The 15,180-nt window shown below is 44.7% G+C and overlaps 2 protein-coding genes and 1 long non-coding RNA gene across 7 annotated transcripts in view; 1 reads left to right on the top strand and 2 right to left on the bottom strand.

The window, feature by feature from the left end:
- LOC146445664 (uncharacterized) overlaps positions 1 to 4,636 on the bottom strand; it is a 30,250-nt gene extending 25,614 nt beyond the window's left edge. The window contains exon 1 of the long non-coding RNA XR_014855731.1: positions 4,525 to 4,636. This is a non-coding gene — a long non-coding RNA (uncharacterized LOC146445664). The remainder of the gene's footprint in view (positions 1 to 4,524) is intronic.
- EVA1C (eva-1 homolog C) overlaps positions 1 to 4,828 on the top strand; it is a 31,916-nt gene extending 27,088 nt beyond the window's left edge. For all 4 annotated transcript variants that reach the window (XM_085078343.1, XM_085078354.1, XM_085078323.1 and 1 more), the window contains 3 exons: positions 2,668 to 2,739; positions 3,364 to 3,456; positions 4,276 to 4,828. In XM_085078343.1, the coding sequence (XP_084934469.1) occupies positions 2,668 to 2,739; positions 3,364 to 3,456; positions 4,276 to 4,676 (566 nt within the window). In that variant the 3' untranslated portion in view covers positions 4,677 to 4,828. The remainder of the gene's footprint in view (positions 1 to 2,667; positions 2,740 to 3,363; positions 3,457 to 4,275) is intronic.
- A 3,501-nt stretch (positions 4,829 to 8,329) lies between these two features.
- On the bottom strand, positions 8,330 to 15,032 carry CFAP298 (cilia and flagella associated protein 298). Of its 2 annotated transcripts, none has more exons than XM_085078362.1 (7): positions 14,666 to 15,032; positions 13,334 to 13,501; positions 12,084 to 12,151; positions 10,658 to 10,828; positions 10,220 to 10,351; positions 8,818 to 8,913; positions 8,330 to 8,728 (listed from the first exon to the last, which is right to left on the bottom strand). In XM_085078362.1, the coding sequence occupies exons 1-7, from the start codon at positions 14,802 to 14,804 to the stop codon at positions 8,618 to 8,620; spliced, it is 885 nt and encodes a 294-aa protein (XP_084934488.1). In that variant the 5' UTR covers positions 14,805 to 15,032; the 3' UTR covers positions 8,330 to 8,617. The 2 variants fall into 2 exon arrangements, with proteins under 2 accessions (XP_084934488.1, XP_084934497.1); XM_085078371.1 differs by having other exon boundaries at positions 8,469 to 8,728; positions 10,670 to 10,828; positions 14,666 to 15,031.
- Between the last annotated feature and the right edge of the window lie 148 nt (positions 15,033 to 15,180).

Genomic DNA, 15,180 nt, shown 5'->3' on the forward strand with positions numbered 1-15,180 from the left:
TGATGGCCAGATCACCTCTACCTGAAGATCAGAGGAAAATGAGCCCCGAGAGCTTTTCAGTCTCCCCAGGAACTGCTTGTCAGCTGTGAAAGGCGGTGCAGTAATTCAGCTTCCTATTATTGGAGAGATCTGGGAATCTGCCATTGCACCAATACCTTATATTATTGTGCAGCTGCCTTTTGGAAAGAGTTAATGTAATTCTCTCTAATTAGCCACAGGATAATTACAAGAAGTTGTTCCTCTTTGCATGTCTGTGTACCAGAAAAGCAGCGTGAGTTTGTTTGCACCACAGTTATGCATTCTGTTATTTAGGGATGTGGTTTTGCAAAAACACGTGGGTAATAAATAGTGTTCTTGTGTGTTGCTGGCACACTTAGAAGAGTTTTTCTTCTGCCAAATCTTACTGAGCTGTGCAATCTAAAGCATTAGCCAATGATTTACAGATCTGATTATTTTACAGATCATCTCATGAACATGGGAAGAATTTGGCATATTCCAGAATGACATTATACATTCATTCTCCTCACTAGAAGATGCCTGCTAATCTGATGCCTCCCAAGATAATGCAAATAGACCTCCCCCTGTAGTGACAGGAACTCAGCAGAGCAGAGCACTTTTGTTCTCAGGGCTGTGCCACATTTCAAAGTACTTCTATCATGGTCAGGGATGTGAAAAAAATCCATACTCCCCACTTAGTGGACAGCAGCTGTTTAGGGGTAGTGAGTCTGGCTGCATTTTTAGGTTTGCAGTTCATTGCTGATAGTAAAAACACAGCAGGAGCCGGGAGGTGCTGCTTTCTTAAAGTCTCAGTGCTCCCAGTGATCCACTCAGCATCATCTCCTGTCTGTGTGAGGTGGTACCTCCTGGCTCTTGCTGAGGCTGCACTTCAGGATGATGGAATCTTTTCACAGAAAACACAGCCCATGCAGCCCCACGGGGTATCTGCACTCCCTGCATGCCAGAGTCCCTTTGTGGGGTGACTTACTCCTACTTGATAAAGTAGTGCTGGCACAAGTCGCAGTACAGATGTGATTATCTTAATCAAAATTCCTCATGCTGATACCAGCTCTTCTGTTCAGCAACCTGATGTAGCGTATCTTAGCTAAAGTCCTTGCATCGGAAAGGCACCATCATGAAAATGAGAAATGCAATCAGCCAGGGCTCTTTCTGTCCATGTAGTTTTGAATTAAACATTACCCTACAATAAATATTTCAATGGCATAGGAGAAAAAGAGCAAGCAAAGCCCTGGGGGGTTGCCCCTGGGAAGGGGAGCAGGAGGAACATCAGCACAGGTGAAGGGGTCCCAGGCCATGTGACAGCAGCTTCGGGTCCCACATTGGCATTGGAGACAGTGCATCCTCCCAGGACGCTGGTCACAGCACAGGCACACTGTTCACAACAGCCTGTCCTGCAGACTGCAGGCTGGAAACAATCCTGCTCCCTATCTGCCCCACACACCAAGGAAAATATTCTGCTGCTGAAAAATAGCTACAAGTTACGATGAGGTACAAGACAAAATAGGAATGAGCTTATTTACCCCTGTATCTATTGGCCTTCCACTGCAAACAGGAGCTAAGAGTTCCAGAAGTATTCCTTCATCAGGAAAGAAAACAGCTCTGACTTTGAGCCCACACAGAAAGAAAAGTTCTGCTCAGACAGAAATGCTATTTTTAGTTGTTTTCCAAATGAAAACTATGCTAAGCTACAAACCTCAGTCTCCTCTGTTCCATTTAACTCTGTCAACACTATTTCTTGGCAAATGTTTCTATGAGGGATAGAGGTGAGCTTCATACTTGAAATTTCTTCCTCCCCCCATCAGTCTGAAAATCAATCTGCCTTCACATAGTACAGGAACAGGTGCCAAGATCTGAGTGTCTGAAGGGCCCATTCATCCATCACAGAATATGTGAACTCTCAATGTCTGTACAATGCACCTGTTTGTAGTTCTTTTAATTATTTGAAGAAGACCGTGAACACTTATCAAGGGAATAAATTAATGAAATGAGAAAGATGGAGCTCATCTAGTCCCATCCTCCCCACCTTCCTCCTCAGCAACTGCCTGTCTCAGAAGCTTCGCAAATGACATCACACAAGACTTTATCTTAGAATTACAGTGAATTATCCTCATCCAAACCCAGTATCTAGATGCAACATAGCATCTGGCTGTAGGCCAGTTTATGCTGAATTTAGAGGCCAATTTTGGCAACATCAACTGGTTGGCACACCTTTGAGGGGCTGAAAACAAGGGGCAGGTTGCCAGGCTGCATGGATGTGTTTGTGTTTTTTTTTTTGGGGTGTTTGGGTTTTGTGGGTGGGTTTGTTTTTTTGTGTGTTGGTTGTGTGTTTTTTGTTGTGTTTTTGTTTGTGTGTTGGTGTGGGTTTTGTGTTTGGGTTTTGGTTGGTTGGTTTGGGGGTGGGGGGGTTGGGTGTGAGCTGCACTGATGTTCCTGGAGCAGGCTGGTGTGTGAATCCAGCCACAGGCCCAGAGCTGCCCTGACTTTGCAAGAAACATTAAGACTGGAAAAGATCTCCAAGATTGAGTCCAGCCTTCAATATCACTGTCAGAAACCCAGTTAGCAAACCTACAGCTAGCAGTGGGATTCGTAATTAACTAGGGAGAGGGCTCCTAAAATTAACAGAACTCAATTTGTCTTTTGTCTTTGCAGTTCCTAAACTTATCCTCACGGCCATCAACACCCTGGTCCCTGATAACAAGACTTCTGTCAAACAGAACAATGGTATGTACCACCACAGCAACAGGGTTTGGGATGAGGTAGTGGAAACCCTACTGAAAGAGCTGCTCTTCCCCTTGGAGAGCAGAGGAACAGGCTGGCAGCAGGATGTGAGCACAGTCCTGCAATCCCAGCAGTACTGCAGGAAGAGTGGCCTGCCCAGCCTGCCCAGAGCCAGCATCCAGGGAAGAGAAGTGAAATTGTAGTTGTTTCAGGGTGAAGAACCTTTTACAAGTTATGCCAACACCTGCTCCTCTCGAATGCCACAAAGTTAAGGACGAGGCTGACGTAACAGGAGCTCATGGCATGGCTGAGCTGGGAAGGCCACTGGAGAACTGTGAAGCTTCATGAAGTAAAATTATTTCAGAAACCTCAATGGAATAGGCACAAGGGATTTCACTTTGCAACAGACTCTTTTAAATGAATTTACCATTTTCTAGATGTTTGATATTTTCAGTAATTTGTTAATTATACTTCATTTAACTTAGCAACCATTGCTTGATCTAGTGTTCTACAGCTTCTTCAGCACAGCACTGGCCTGTCTGTGTTTTGGGCAGACTTGTTAGCTGGAGAGTTACTGGGTGAGTATCAACTTAATAGCTTCATTGAATTTACCTCCTCATGTCACAGGTGTCGACCTTGATCCAAGGGAATCAAGACTTCCAAAGAAAGATGGAACTATTGTTAGCTCTAACTACTTGGCTACATTTGCATACATCAGAGGTAGGAAAATTAGGCTGGGAAAAGGAAGGATCAACTCCAAAGGTTACAACAAGTAATCCCATGTTTATGGTAATGATATTATTACAATATAATCACACTCTTGTGGATGGGACAATCCCGTCATAATTGGTATTTAGGGAACATTTCCTACCTTGAAGAATCCAAACTCTCTTAGCAACTGCAGCCAAGATATTTTTAAATTGATATTTTCAATGGGGACTGTTGGTTGTTCACTAGCTTTGAAAACCTGGCCCTGACCTGTGAGAGCACTAGAGAAATCCATCTCTGGAAATGCTGGGTTGCATACATACATGGATCATCAAGGAGTAGCGAATAAAAAAGAAAAAAGCCATCCCAAACCCAGCCGTTTCTGCTGTGAGACGGAGCAGGTTTTGTGACTTAGCAATGCTAATTGTGAAGGAAAAAAAGTGCTTCCTACTCAGCCTGGCCTGGAGAGGCTGACAAGGCCCTGTGGAGCCCCGAGTCACTATTCTTGTGCCCACTGTTTGTGAGGGAAAGGCCCATTTTGGCAGGATGGCTGGCAAAACCAGAAAAGGTGTGCAGAGCTCTGGTAGCTTGTTGACAACAGCAGTGAGTTGCTCATAGAGGGATGGGGTCATGTTGTTATTTTACAACGTTATAACCAGGCTGGATTTTTGGCCAGAAGTTTGGAGAGGCAGAGCTGGCAGGGTTGAGCTGTGAGCGTCAGGAGGTTTGGGTGCCTTATGGCTATGGAATGCTGCGGGAATGGCAGCTGGGGGTTTGTAAGCAGCCTTGGCAGCTTGTAAAGTGATTAAGCCCTGGCGTTCTTGCCTGCAGATCACCCCGAAAGAGCCGCTCTGCTGTTTGTATCCAGCATTTGCGTGGGATTATTCCTCACGCTGTGTGCCTTGGTGATCCGCGTGTCGTGTGCCACCGACATCCGCAAGCTGCGCAAGAAGAGGGATCAGCTGGTGGCAGAGGCTGCCAGAGCCTACGACAGCAGGGAACATGAGGAGGAGGAGGAAGAGGAGGGGGAGGATTCCTCCCTTTCGAACCCCCAGGACGAGACAGACAGACTTTACAGACCTTCTTACTCAGGTTATAACTCAGCAGAGGCAGCGGAACTGGCTGAAAGGATTGAGCGCAGGGAGCAGATCATACAGGAAATTTGGATGAACAGTGGTTTGGATATGACACCTCCTAGAAATATGAATACATTTTATATTAATGAACAGTAAATGGCTTACTTTGGATGACACTCTATCCCTTTTTTAAAAAAAAAGAAAAGAAAAAGAATGTACCTTCTGTGAAGGAACATTTGTATCAGTAAATATAATTATTTGTAAAATAAAAAGAAATATATGCGATAAAAAGAGAGTTTCATACCCTTGACTGTCTATAAATTCTCCTGTGAAAAACTATAGTTTTAACTCATGCTACAGATTATTTTCACTGTAATTTGGGACAAACTGCCAAATGCATGTTTAGGAATATTAAAAAAGGTGGAAAATAATTAAGAAGATATATTCAACCATCAGAACAGACCTGCCCGAGATGTGCTCCTGCTGCTGGCAAATCTGTGAAGGACAAGCTCCAAAATGGCTGCTGCGTCATAAAAGGCTCTTGACGTCACCACACGCTAAGAAAGGGAAACACAGGGTTCATTTTTCTGATCCTGAAGCAGGGTTAGAGAAAGCACTTGACCGCAGGTCATATTCTCAGGATTTTTTATCAGTTCACAATCGTCACTTGAAAATTGGTACACTAGTCAGACTTGGTTTCAGTTGGACAGAAAATTAAATCAGTAATGTATCTAAGCTGAAACCACAAGAGCCTTCCTGTCTTAAAAATGTCTCCAATATTTCAGCTGCAGCCCAGAGGGAATTTACCAAACAAAAGGAGGAAAAATGTCACTTCCTATTGGGAATACTTCATGGGCTCATTGTGCTTCCCCACTCAGATGCTGTATGTCCAGGTAGAGTGAAGTAGTATGAAACACTTGGAAAGAAAACAGTGACATGACTTGTCATTTCCTACTGATACAAAGTCGCATTAAGCCTGGAAAAACTTTAAAGGGAGGAAGGGAGCTTGCTCAGATGACTAAGGCACAATCCCATGCTCAACTGGAAAAATCTCACCAGCAATTAGCATCCTATCAGCGGAAGGAAGAGAGGCTAAGGAGATGGACTGAGGGTTGAGGTCAGCCGGAGCACTGGGAAACTGCAGGAGAGGCTGGGCATAGCCCAGGAGCCTGGCTGCATTCCTGCTGGGACACTGCTCTCCCCTTTCCAGCAGGAAGTCGTCATCACCTCTGCTAAGCATGATTTTGATTAACAGCTTTTGGTCTAGAGAAGCCCATGCCTTGGCCCTGAGGGTGGAAGAAGGCAAGTTTGCCTTTGGGGAGGGCTCTGGGCCAGAGCTGGCTCCTTCCTCCTGACTCATGGGGCAGGTGCCACCCATTTCCTGGTCAGATACAAAGGGACAGATCTAGATCCCAACAATTCCCCCTGCTGCCAGAACATTCTAGTGAAAAAAAAACTGATCCTCTCCCTTTTACTGGAGCATGCTGGGCTCTGACCTGCAGGGCTGAGGGCAGGGGTTCCAGGGGGCCCTGCTCTGGTGGGCTCCCCAAAACTCTAAGTCCTGGTGAAACTCCCTCCTGGAGAGAGTGCAGTGCTTAATAATGCATCCCTATTTAAATGGATCCTCAAACATAGTGACAAACCCTGTCCAAACTTCAACTCCAGGAGCAATTCAGCAGGGCAGGGGAAGCAGCTTTTGCTCTAGGCTGGGAGGTCAAGCTTCACTCAGGATCTGTTCCTTTGGCTGAACTATTTATAGTCTGAGTTTGGGTTGCTATTTTATTCTTTTTGCATAAACTTTCCAAATATAATTGGGAAAAGTTGTCAATTAGTGGTTAACCTCATTCCCAAATGTTCACTGTACACAGCAGTCTGAAAGTCAGACTGAAGACAAACATGGAAAAACCTGATAAACAGACATTGAATTATCTGGATCTTTCTGAAACAACACCCTCTGCAGAAAAAGTTATCCAGTAGAGAAAACAGAAAATTAATGAGGGATACACTTACCTGCCCCAAGCCCTGAAAAAGCCAGCAGCTGGAGTGCCATAGCCAGAATCTACTCCCTCTCCAGGCTGAGGGCTGATGTATCCTCAGGGAGGGTGCCAAGGGGCAGCAGGAGCAATGCTACGGGAAGGACACTCAGGACTGCCAGTTGGATGGAATCTCAGCAGTAAAATCTCTGCAATTTCCCAGAAGAGCAGCCTAAGGAGAAAATGCTGTAAAGGAGAGCTTGCCAGTTGTTTGAACTATTTGGTTCATGCCCCACACACGGCTGTGGGAATGACACACAGCTGGAAATTATAAGACCCACCATCAACATCTGAACTTGCTGGAAGGCAACATACAATGCTGGTGTGGCTGTTTGAACTCCCCACTCCTGCCTTGAAAATAATCTCAAGTTTGTTGCCAGGAACCCCAGCAGGTTGCAGGATGCAAGAAATAAATCCATCTGAATCCTGGGTGAGGTAGAGAATGGAGCACTGCGGGAAAGCAAAACCATGAAAAGGAGAAAAGGAATGCAACCAGGTGTGGAAACCATGTCCATTCATCAGAATAGTGATATGGCCACAAAACAAACATTTTAGCAATGTTCTGCTGTGTGTGTCCTTTGAGAGAGAATGGATTTTCCCTCTGGAAGGGCATGGCTACCCTCAAACTTCCAAAAATAAGTGGTTTAAAAGAAGACAAAACACTTTTGCAAATTTGCAAACCTACGCGTGATGTTCCTGACTCATCTCCTCGGATAGTTAAATACCTACAGGCTCTCCTCGGTTCCTGTACACTTTGATCTTCTTCCAGTGAGTTCATTAAATTTCAACCATAATAAATTAATCCGGTAGATCCACAAACACTGTTGTGAGAACTCCAAAAAGTATCAATGCTATGGAAAATCAGCTCAGCTAAAGAAAAAAACCAGCACCAATTACAGCAGAGAACAGCAGTCAAAGGGGTGCAGAATCTGTGTTAAATACTTCCTATGCCTGCTTTTCCCTTGCTTTCAGAGAGGAAATGACAATATTATAAGCTCCAGGACACTGATTTTCCTCTTAGGAAGTGGTAGAACAAAGTGTTCTGTTAAAAACCTTTTTTGCCATGTAGAAGTTATCCCAAATAAATTTTAAATAAGAAATATTTGAAGTTTTGCAACTCAGAAATGCTGATTTTTTTTTTGTAAAAAGTCATGTTACTGTAAAGTTGAGATTCAAGAAAAACTACCAGACATCAAACTTCCCTAAAAGTAAAAAAATCAGTGATCAAAGTAAAACCACCATTAGCAGTTCACTGAATGGCATCAGTTTATCTTTTCTGCATCCAATCCTCAAGCTGTGAGTTCAGCAAACACTCGAATTTAACTTGATCTGTGTCTCTTCCACCATACTAATACAGAAAATGATGATTTTTTTACTTCCATCTTAGAGATTTGGTCTTATAAAACTTGGTTTTATTTATCCAATCTGCCTGCAAATGATTAGTACTTTTGTATACAAATTTCTGTCAACCTTCATACACCAGCAATAAAAACTAAACGCAAAGAATGAAAATTAAGCACTCCACATTAAGGATGTTACTTGTGTTTATATAAAAATACTTCCTTTAAACAATTATTAAGAGGTTAACTCACTGCAAAATGACAATTAGGAAAAAACTATGTAGAAATGTGAACAAGCACATAAAAACATTAATTTTCCCTGGATCAGCCTAGGGAAAGTGATTTCTTATAAAATAAATTACCTTCTACAGAGCACACCATCTAATAGTAAACCAAGAATGAGAAGAGAGTATAAAGACCACTCTGAACAACACCAAAAACTCCAGTGCATATTTACTAGATCTCTTATCTATGAAATAGATTGACATTTCCATACTCAAATCACAAGTTTCTAAAAAAATACCAAACCTCAAGAGAATTGGTTCAATTCTTTGCAGAGAAAAGTGCTGCTGCAGTCACAGAGAAGTATGAACATTTATTGAACACCTAAGGCCACAGAAGTGACAATTTCAGCTGCTGTCAGAAGAACCTACCACACACAACACAACTCTTTGCTGCAACCAAGAGCATCAACCGAGCAGCTTCAGAAGGGGTTTGCAGAGCTTCATCTTGGACCCCATTTGATGTCCTTTACACCGTGAAATTGCCTTTTCAGAGCATGGTTGTCAGCCCACTCAGCATTTAGAAACGAGTCGTCGTCCTCCTCCTCCAGTTTCTGTGGCAGAGAGGGGAGGGAGGCAGTGAGGGATGCAGCCTGCGCTCTGTCGGAGCAGCTCAGCTCTCGGGCACCAAGAAAACCCTTACCTTCAGCTCCTCCTGCTTCCTGTAGTAGTACAGCATCATCTCTTTTTGCTCTTCGTGACTGATCACAGGCTCCCGCCCTGGAGCTCCTTGTCCTTTCTGGAAGGGAAATGGTAAATGTTGCTGATGGCATTTGGGGTACAAAGGAGAAGCTGCTACACAAAGACATCAAAAACTTTCTTCAGACAACTGCACTGCTCAGATTTAATAAGGTCCCTCAGAACAGGAAAATAAGCACAGAGAAACTGCTGCTGCATTCATAGAATCCCAGCATGATTTGTGTTGGAAGGGACCTTGAAGATCACTTAATTCCATCCCCCTGCCATGGGCAGGGACACCTTCCACTATCTCAGGGTGCTCCAAGCCCTGTCCAACCTGGCCTTGGACACTTCCAGGGATCCAGGAGCAGCCACAGCTGCTCAGGGCACCCTGTGCCAGGGCCTCACCACCCTCACAGGGTAGTGAGGGCTATTTTTTCAAGTGAGGTTTATTTTTTCATCTCTCTATCTGAATCATGCTGTCAATTTTGCGGACATCAATGGAAGACACAAACAAGACTGAGTCTATTTTACTTAAATTTCCACTCTAAAAGACATAATAAATCTGTTTTAAGGTCACTCTAGATATCTCAGGATGGGCCCACATCTTTAGTTCCCCTGCTAATACAGACTCAGGAAAACACAGGGCTCAGTAAAGCCGGGAAGTAAGTGAGTTACAAACCACTACAAATAAAAGGGAATTTCTTATCCAGGCAAATGTGCTCCTGGAAGAAATGATGGACAAAGCAGAAAACAGCTGCTGCCAGCAACTGCAAACCCGGCATCTTGCATGGAGATGGTGGATGCTCTCGACAACAAACAGGGTCTGAGGTGGTTTGGGCACAGAGAAGTCCCTGTACTGCTCTGCATTCTTTGAGCAGGTTCTTCAACTAATTAAACAGACAACTTCCCCTGGAGCCTACACTTCATTGACTGTTGAGATACCACACCATTTTCCAGCAACCCTGAGAGGAAAGAGAAAGCAAAAACTTGGTCTTCTAAGTGACAAACACATAAATCACCTGACTTACCTCCCAGGGATGCACTGAAGAACCTGCAGGTGTCAAGACTTGCCATAAAATTTTTCAGTTTGCATTTAATCTATTCTTGAAATACCTCTTTGTTGTACTTCACAAAAATACTGTGGACCAAGTAATAGCAACCAAATACAACTACTGACGGGCTAAGGAATTACCAATGAAAAACTCAGAGTACAATATGTTCCAACCTTAAAACAGATATAGTTTTAAGATGCTCAAGCTGCAACTAATCTAATGCATTTTATACTCCTATGGGTAATGCTCTTCCACAGAGATCAGAAAACCAAGGGCGAGGAACTCGAAGACAAATCTCCCAGCAATACTCACTTTCTGGATCTTGACAATGATGGTTGTTTTCTCATTTTTGCCCACATAGTCAGAGAGCAACTTTGTTTCTTCCAACCGCTTTCCTGCCCACCACAGCTGTGCTTCCGATTCTTTTATAACTTCAGTTCCAGCCTGTGACAAAATAAACAAGGTGAAGAGTTGGGGGGTGTTATTTCTTGCTTTTTTTTCAAAACCAGAATTTTTTTTCTGGGAAAAAAATCTTTCTGGAATTCCTAACCTAAAGTGTAATTTTACACTCTACATCTTTCTCCTCATACTTATCCGTTGCATTTTTATTTATGTTCCATTCAATCATGATCTAATGTAAACACTTCGGGCAAAAAATTCTCCATACTGGAGGTGAAAACTACCCTCACTGGTTAGTTGTAGAACAGCACAACCCATGTTTAACCCAGGGACTACATATAGTGGGAATACATTACTGCATACATGAGTTCCTGACAAGTCTTCTTTATCTTCAAACTCCATCCTAATTGGATCATGTGGAGGCAATCCCATTGGATACACAATCATCACAGCCCCTTGGAGCTGCTCCAATGCATCTTTCACCATCTCCATAGTAACACACACATTGGCCTGAACTTGTTTCTGAAATACAGACAGGGATCATTGGCAATTTAAACAAACCAGGACACATATGACCACAGATACCAGACAGGGATGCTTTGGTTCCAAGCACTTGTGATTCATGAACACGATTCAAGCCAGCAGAATTCAAGTGGGGGATAGAGAAGGGGCTTAAAACTTAAGAAAAAAATAGAGCACATGTGACCAGAAGTGTAAAGCTTGGCAAATTGCAAAGCTCATGCAGAGATCTGCAAGACCAAGTACTTGAGAACCCTACTGCAAGGATAAAGGAGAAACGTGACACATCTGGAAGAAAAGAAGCAAAGTTCTTTCCTTACAGATTTAACAGCTTTGTAAGTGCCAAGGCAAGGGAATGTTGCCTCCTTGTGGACATTCTTGATCTGGTTAACTGGCCAGTACAACCTCAAATACACTGGCACATTTCTTCTTTGGGGTCGTTATAAAGTGGTGAACCAAAAAAACCACTTCCCAAACTATCCTTAACTCCATTCATAAATACTACTAAATTTGTGCTTCAAAGTTGTACAAAAGCTGAAACACAACAGAGAGCACCTAGAGATTTGGCAAAGTGAATTTAAATGCCTGAGAGCACCATCCCATCAGGACAAACCTTGTGCTTGTCTTTGAACACACACACTCAGCAGGACTGAGCATGAGTCCAAGTGCTTGTCAAACCAAGGCCTAATCCCTGCAAGTGTTCAAGGCCAGGTTGGATTGAGCTCTGAGCAACCTGGTCTAGTGGAAGGTGTCCCTGCCCATGGCAGTGGGGTGGGACTAGATGAGCTTTAACCAAACCAAACCAAACCAAACCATCTGTGATTCTGTGATAGTCTAAGAGATTAAAACACATTTTTCAATTAATTACACATAAAAGCCAAAAGACTTCATTAACTCCAAGAACAGTGCAGAATGCAGTTAATTTTTCACCAGAAAGCACAAGCATTCACCCAAAGAACACATCAACAGCAAATTGCATGGATAAAACTGAACGTGATTTAATCATTCCACATTGGCTCGGCTGCCAGCATTCCCTTGGAGTTTAGTATCTGATTCCTTAACCTGTTGAACCACTTGCCAAAAGCCTTAAAGAAAATCATTAACAGAAATGTCAGGTTTTATTAGACTGTTCACATCACCTCATGGCATTTCTCTACAACTGTCAGCCCTTGCACTGAAAAACGTCTGTTTTTATTTAAGATGCCCAACTCCACAGCACTTACTAGGAAAGCCCCACACACCACTTGAGGAAACCTACCTTAGAGATTAATGCCTTGGCTTCCTCTATTGTCTTCTTTATAACTTGCTGCATTTTTTCATTTGGAGCTAAAAGTAAGAAACATATTTTGCAGTCTACACTTACTGTAAAGAAACCAAGCACACAACTTGTCCAGACTCCACTGAGAGCAAATGAAACAGTACTAAATCATAAAGCAGGAGAAACACCACTAAGCTGGAGCCTATTTACGAGTCAGATAGTTCTTCCCTCTATTTGTTACTAACTTAAGAAACAAGCAGTATTTTTCATGAGACAAATAAACTTACTTTTCCCCAAAGACATGTGACTGCTATTTGCCCCATCCCCAGCAGTGCTCCAGGATAGGCTGGACAGGGCTTGGAGCAATATGGTCTAGCAGAAAGTGTTCTTGCCCATGGCAGGGGAATAGAACTGGATGAGGTTTAAGGTCTTTTCCAGCCCTAACCATTCTGTGATTCCATAATTCTATGGCCTGGAACTTCATTTGGGTCAAAAGTTCTCAGTAGAAAGCAACAACCATTATCCCATACCCTCCACAATATAAACCAAGGCACCTTCCCCGCTGGACTATCATGGGCTGTATTGGCAGATGTGCTTTCACCAGGCACAACAGCTTGCAGTTTTCTGACTTTTCTTCTAATTAAAATCCCAGTCTAACAACAAAGACAGTTTTGCAAATACACTGCATTTCATCACAGTTATCTATTTTAATTGTTGTAAAAAGCTTGTCCTCAAAACCAAAAATCCAGCTAAAGCATACTCATTCCCAGCTTATTTCCCACTTAAGTGATTCATTTGATGGCTTTTGGTTTGGCTCACATTTACAGTGTTCGATATTCTAACTTTGTCAATATCACAAGGCTGTCCTCCCACTTACAAACACATGCTCAGTGAATCTGAGTCCCAGTCAACGAGAAAAAAGGAGAAATATTACAAAAACAACCCGAAAATGTATCTTGGATTCCCTGGAGAAAACCAGTTCTCAAGTGTACATTTACAAATAGGGAGCATAAACTAAACTGGAACAATCAAACATGCTCCTGGTGATTGTTTATGTGCTGAAGAGAGATATTGCTGTTTAGGCTTGTAAATCAGCATTACCTTAGGTTCTAACCCAAGAAAGAATTTCTGTGTGTAACTTATAGTTTGGCTATCCCATTCCAGAATTAGGGATTTGCTGTTCCCTGTTTGTTATAGTATGGATTATCTGTGTTGGAAGCAAAAGAACTAGGCATTTACATTTGACTTACCAAATCCATTTCTTCGCCCCATTTCGTCCTTCCTGAAGATGCTTCCACCACTTGGGACACACTTCTCTGCCCACTCATCCTTTAACTTCAGCTCTTCAATTTGCTCATCTGTCAGTCCTTGCATATTGTAAGGTAAGGAAATACCATGCTCTGCCAGCTCTTCCATCTCTTTAGAGTGTTTAGAGAACAAGATTAAGAGTCTGTTATTATAGTCCATTTACAAAAGCCTTTCACAAGATATACATGCAGGTAAACCTTGCCCCTAGCTTTCAGTTTTTCAACAAGGAAGAGTAGGGAAGAGATAATACGGGATATAAACACACATATATAGATATGGATGCTGTAATAATGTTGAAATGTATACATTGCACGTACCTGTAAAACAACAAAGCAAATGACATGCAGGGCATGCAAACCTGCATGGCACTTAGTGGCCATAAACCTTTGCTTTTTGGTATTTCCCTAGGTAGATCTTTTACATCTGAGAGCAGCCTCAGTACGGGCTGAGACATGCCACAAACGCTGTGGCTGGTGCACAGCAGCTGCGGGTGGGCTGCACCCTGAGGCCAGGCTTGCCTGAGGGGAATCTGTGACAGCCCCACGGTGGGGCAGGAAATGTCTCCTAAAGCTGCCTCAGAAGTGAACTCAGCACTAATTCAGACACATCACTGACTCCAGGTGATGCACGTGGTGGCCAATACAACCTCATACACACGTAGGGGCACTGCTGGTCACGAGAGAGCACTTCCCAGTGTCTGAAGGAAGACGTTGGATAAGGGCCTGGAGTGACAGGACAAGGGGGAACAGCTTCAAACTGCCAGAGGGCAGGGTGATATGGGATACTGAGGAGAAATTCTTCCCTGTGAGGGTGGGGAGGTCCTGGCACAGGGTGCCCAGAGAAGCTGCGGCTGCTCCGGGAACCCTGAAAGTGTTTCAGGCCAGGCTGGACAGGGCTTGGAGCAACCTGGGCTAGTGGAAGGTGTCCTTGCCCACGGCAGGGGGTGGGACTGCATAAACTGTAAGATCACTCCCAGCCCAAACCATTCCCCGATTCCCTGCTTTAAGCAGCCAGTACAGGCACACGCAGCGGGAGTTTTCAGCGCTGTGCAGCGCCCTCACTAAAACACCACAGCCAGAAATTCCCACACGGTTTCGGTGTGCGATCGCGGCCCCGTTAAGCGCCGCCCGGGCAGTTCCTGGGGGCCGCTCCGGCCCGCCCTCAGCAGCCCTCAGGCCGTACCCAAGCACAGGGGCCGCTCCCGCCCTCAGCAGCCCTCAGGCCGTACCCAAGCACAGGGGCTGTTCCCGCCCTCAGCAGCCCTCAGGCCGTACCCAAGCACAGCCGCTGCACCTTCAGCCGCCCGTTGTGGATGCGGGCGGCGAGCTGCGCCAGCTCGGCCAGGCGGGCGCTGCCCGGCGCCTCCAGCAGAAAGTGGCTCTCGCCGCCGCGCTTGACGTGCAGCCGCACCATGGCCGGGCCGCGGCGGCCCCTCAGCAACAGGGCCGCGTCCCTGGATACCGGTGGCGGGGAGGGAGGTGGGACCTGCCGGGACGCTTCGGGACGCCCTGAAAGCGCGGCGCGGCCGCTGCCGCCCTGGTCGGCAGCACCGGGATCGTTCGCGATCCGCCGGGAGGCTGCCGAGCCGCCGCAGCGGTGCCTCGCCGGTGCCTCCGCCGCCCCGCGGCCGCTTCCGCTTCCGGCCGCCCCGTGAGGGCACGGGAGCTGCTTAAAGGGCCCGCGCCCTGTTAAACCATAGAGCGGCTTGAAAAATCGGAGTTAAGGAGTTTAATTACCTCTTAAATTAATTGTTTTAATCAATCAAAACCGATGTGGCTATAAATTACAA

The sequence above is a fragment of the Lichenostomus cassidix genome, chromosome 1 (assembly GCF_008360975.1).
Source record: "Lichenostomus cassidix isolate B80296 chromosome 1, HeHo_3.0, whole genome shotgun sequence".
Taxonomy (NCBI): domain Eukaryota; kingdom Metazoa; phylum Chordata; class Aves; order Passeriformes; family Meliphagidae; genus Lichenostomus; species Lichenostomus cassidix.

What these genes read in the sequence shown, in the direction of transcription:
- CFAP298 (XM_085078362.1), bottom strand. Translation starts at nt 14,804, where the DNA reads ATGGTGCGGCTGCACGTCAAGCGCGGCGGCGAGAGCCACTTTCTGCTG. An exon ending in GAACTCATGTATGCAGTAAT is followed by an intron (nt 10,352 to 10,657) that starts GTATTCCCACTA and finishes ATTTTGTCACAG; the next exon opens with GCTGGAACTGAAGTTATAAA. An exon ending in GGAAGCAGGAGGAGCTGAAG is followed by an intron (nt 8,729 to 8,817) that starts GTAAGGGTTTTC and finishes TCTCTGCCACAG; the next exon opens with AAACTGGAGGAGGAGGACGA.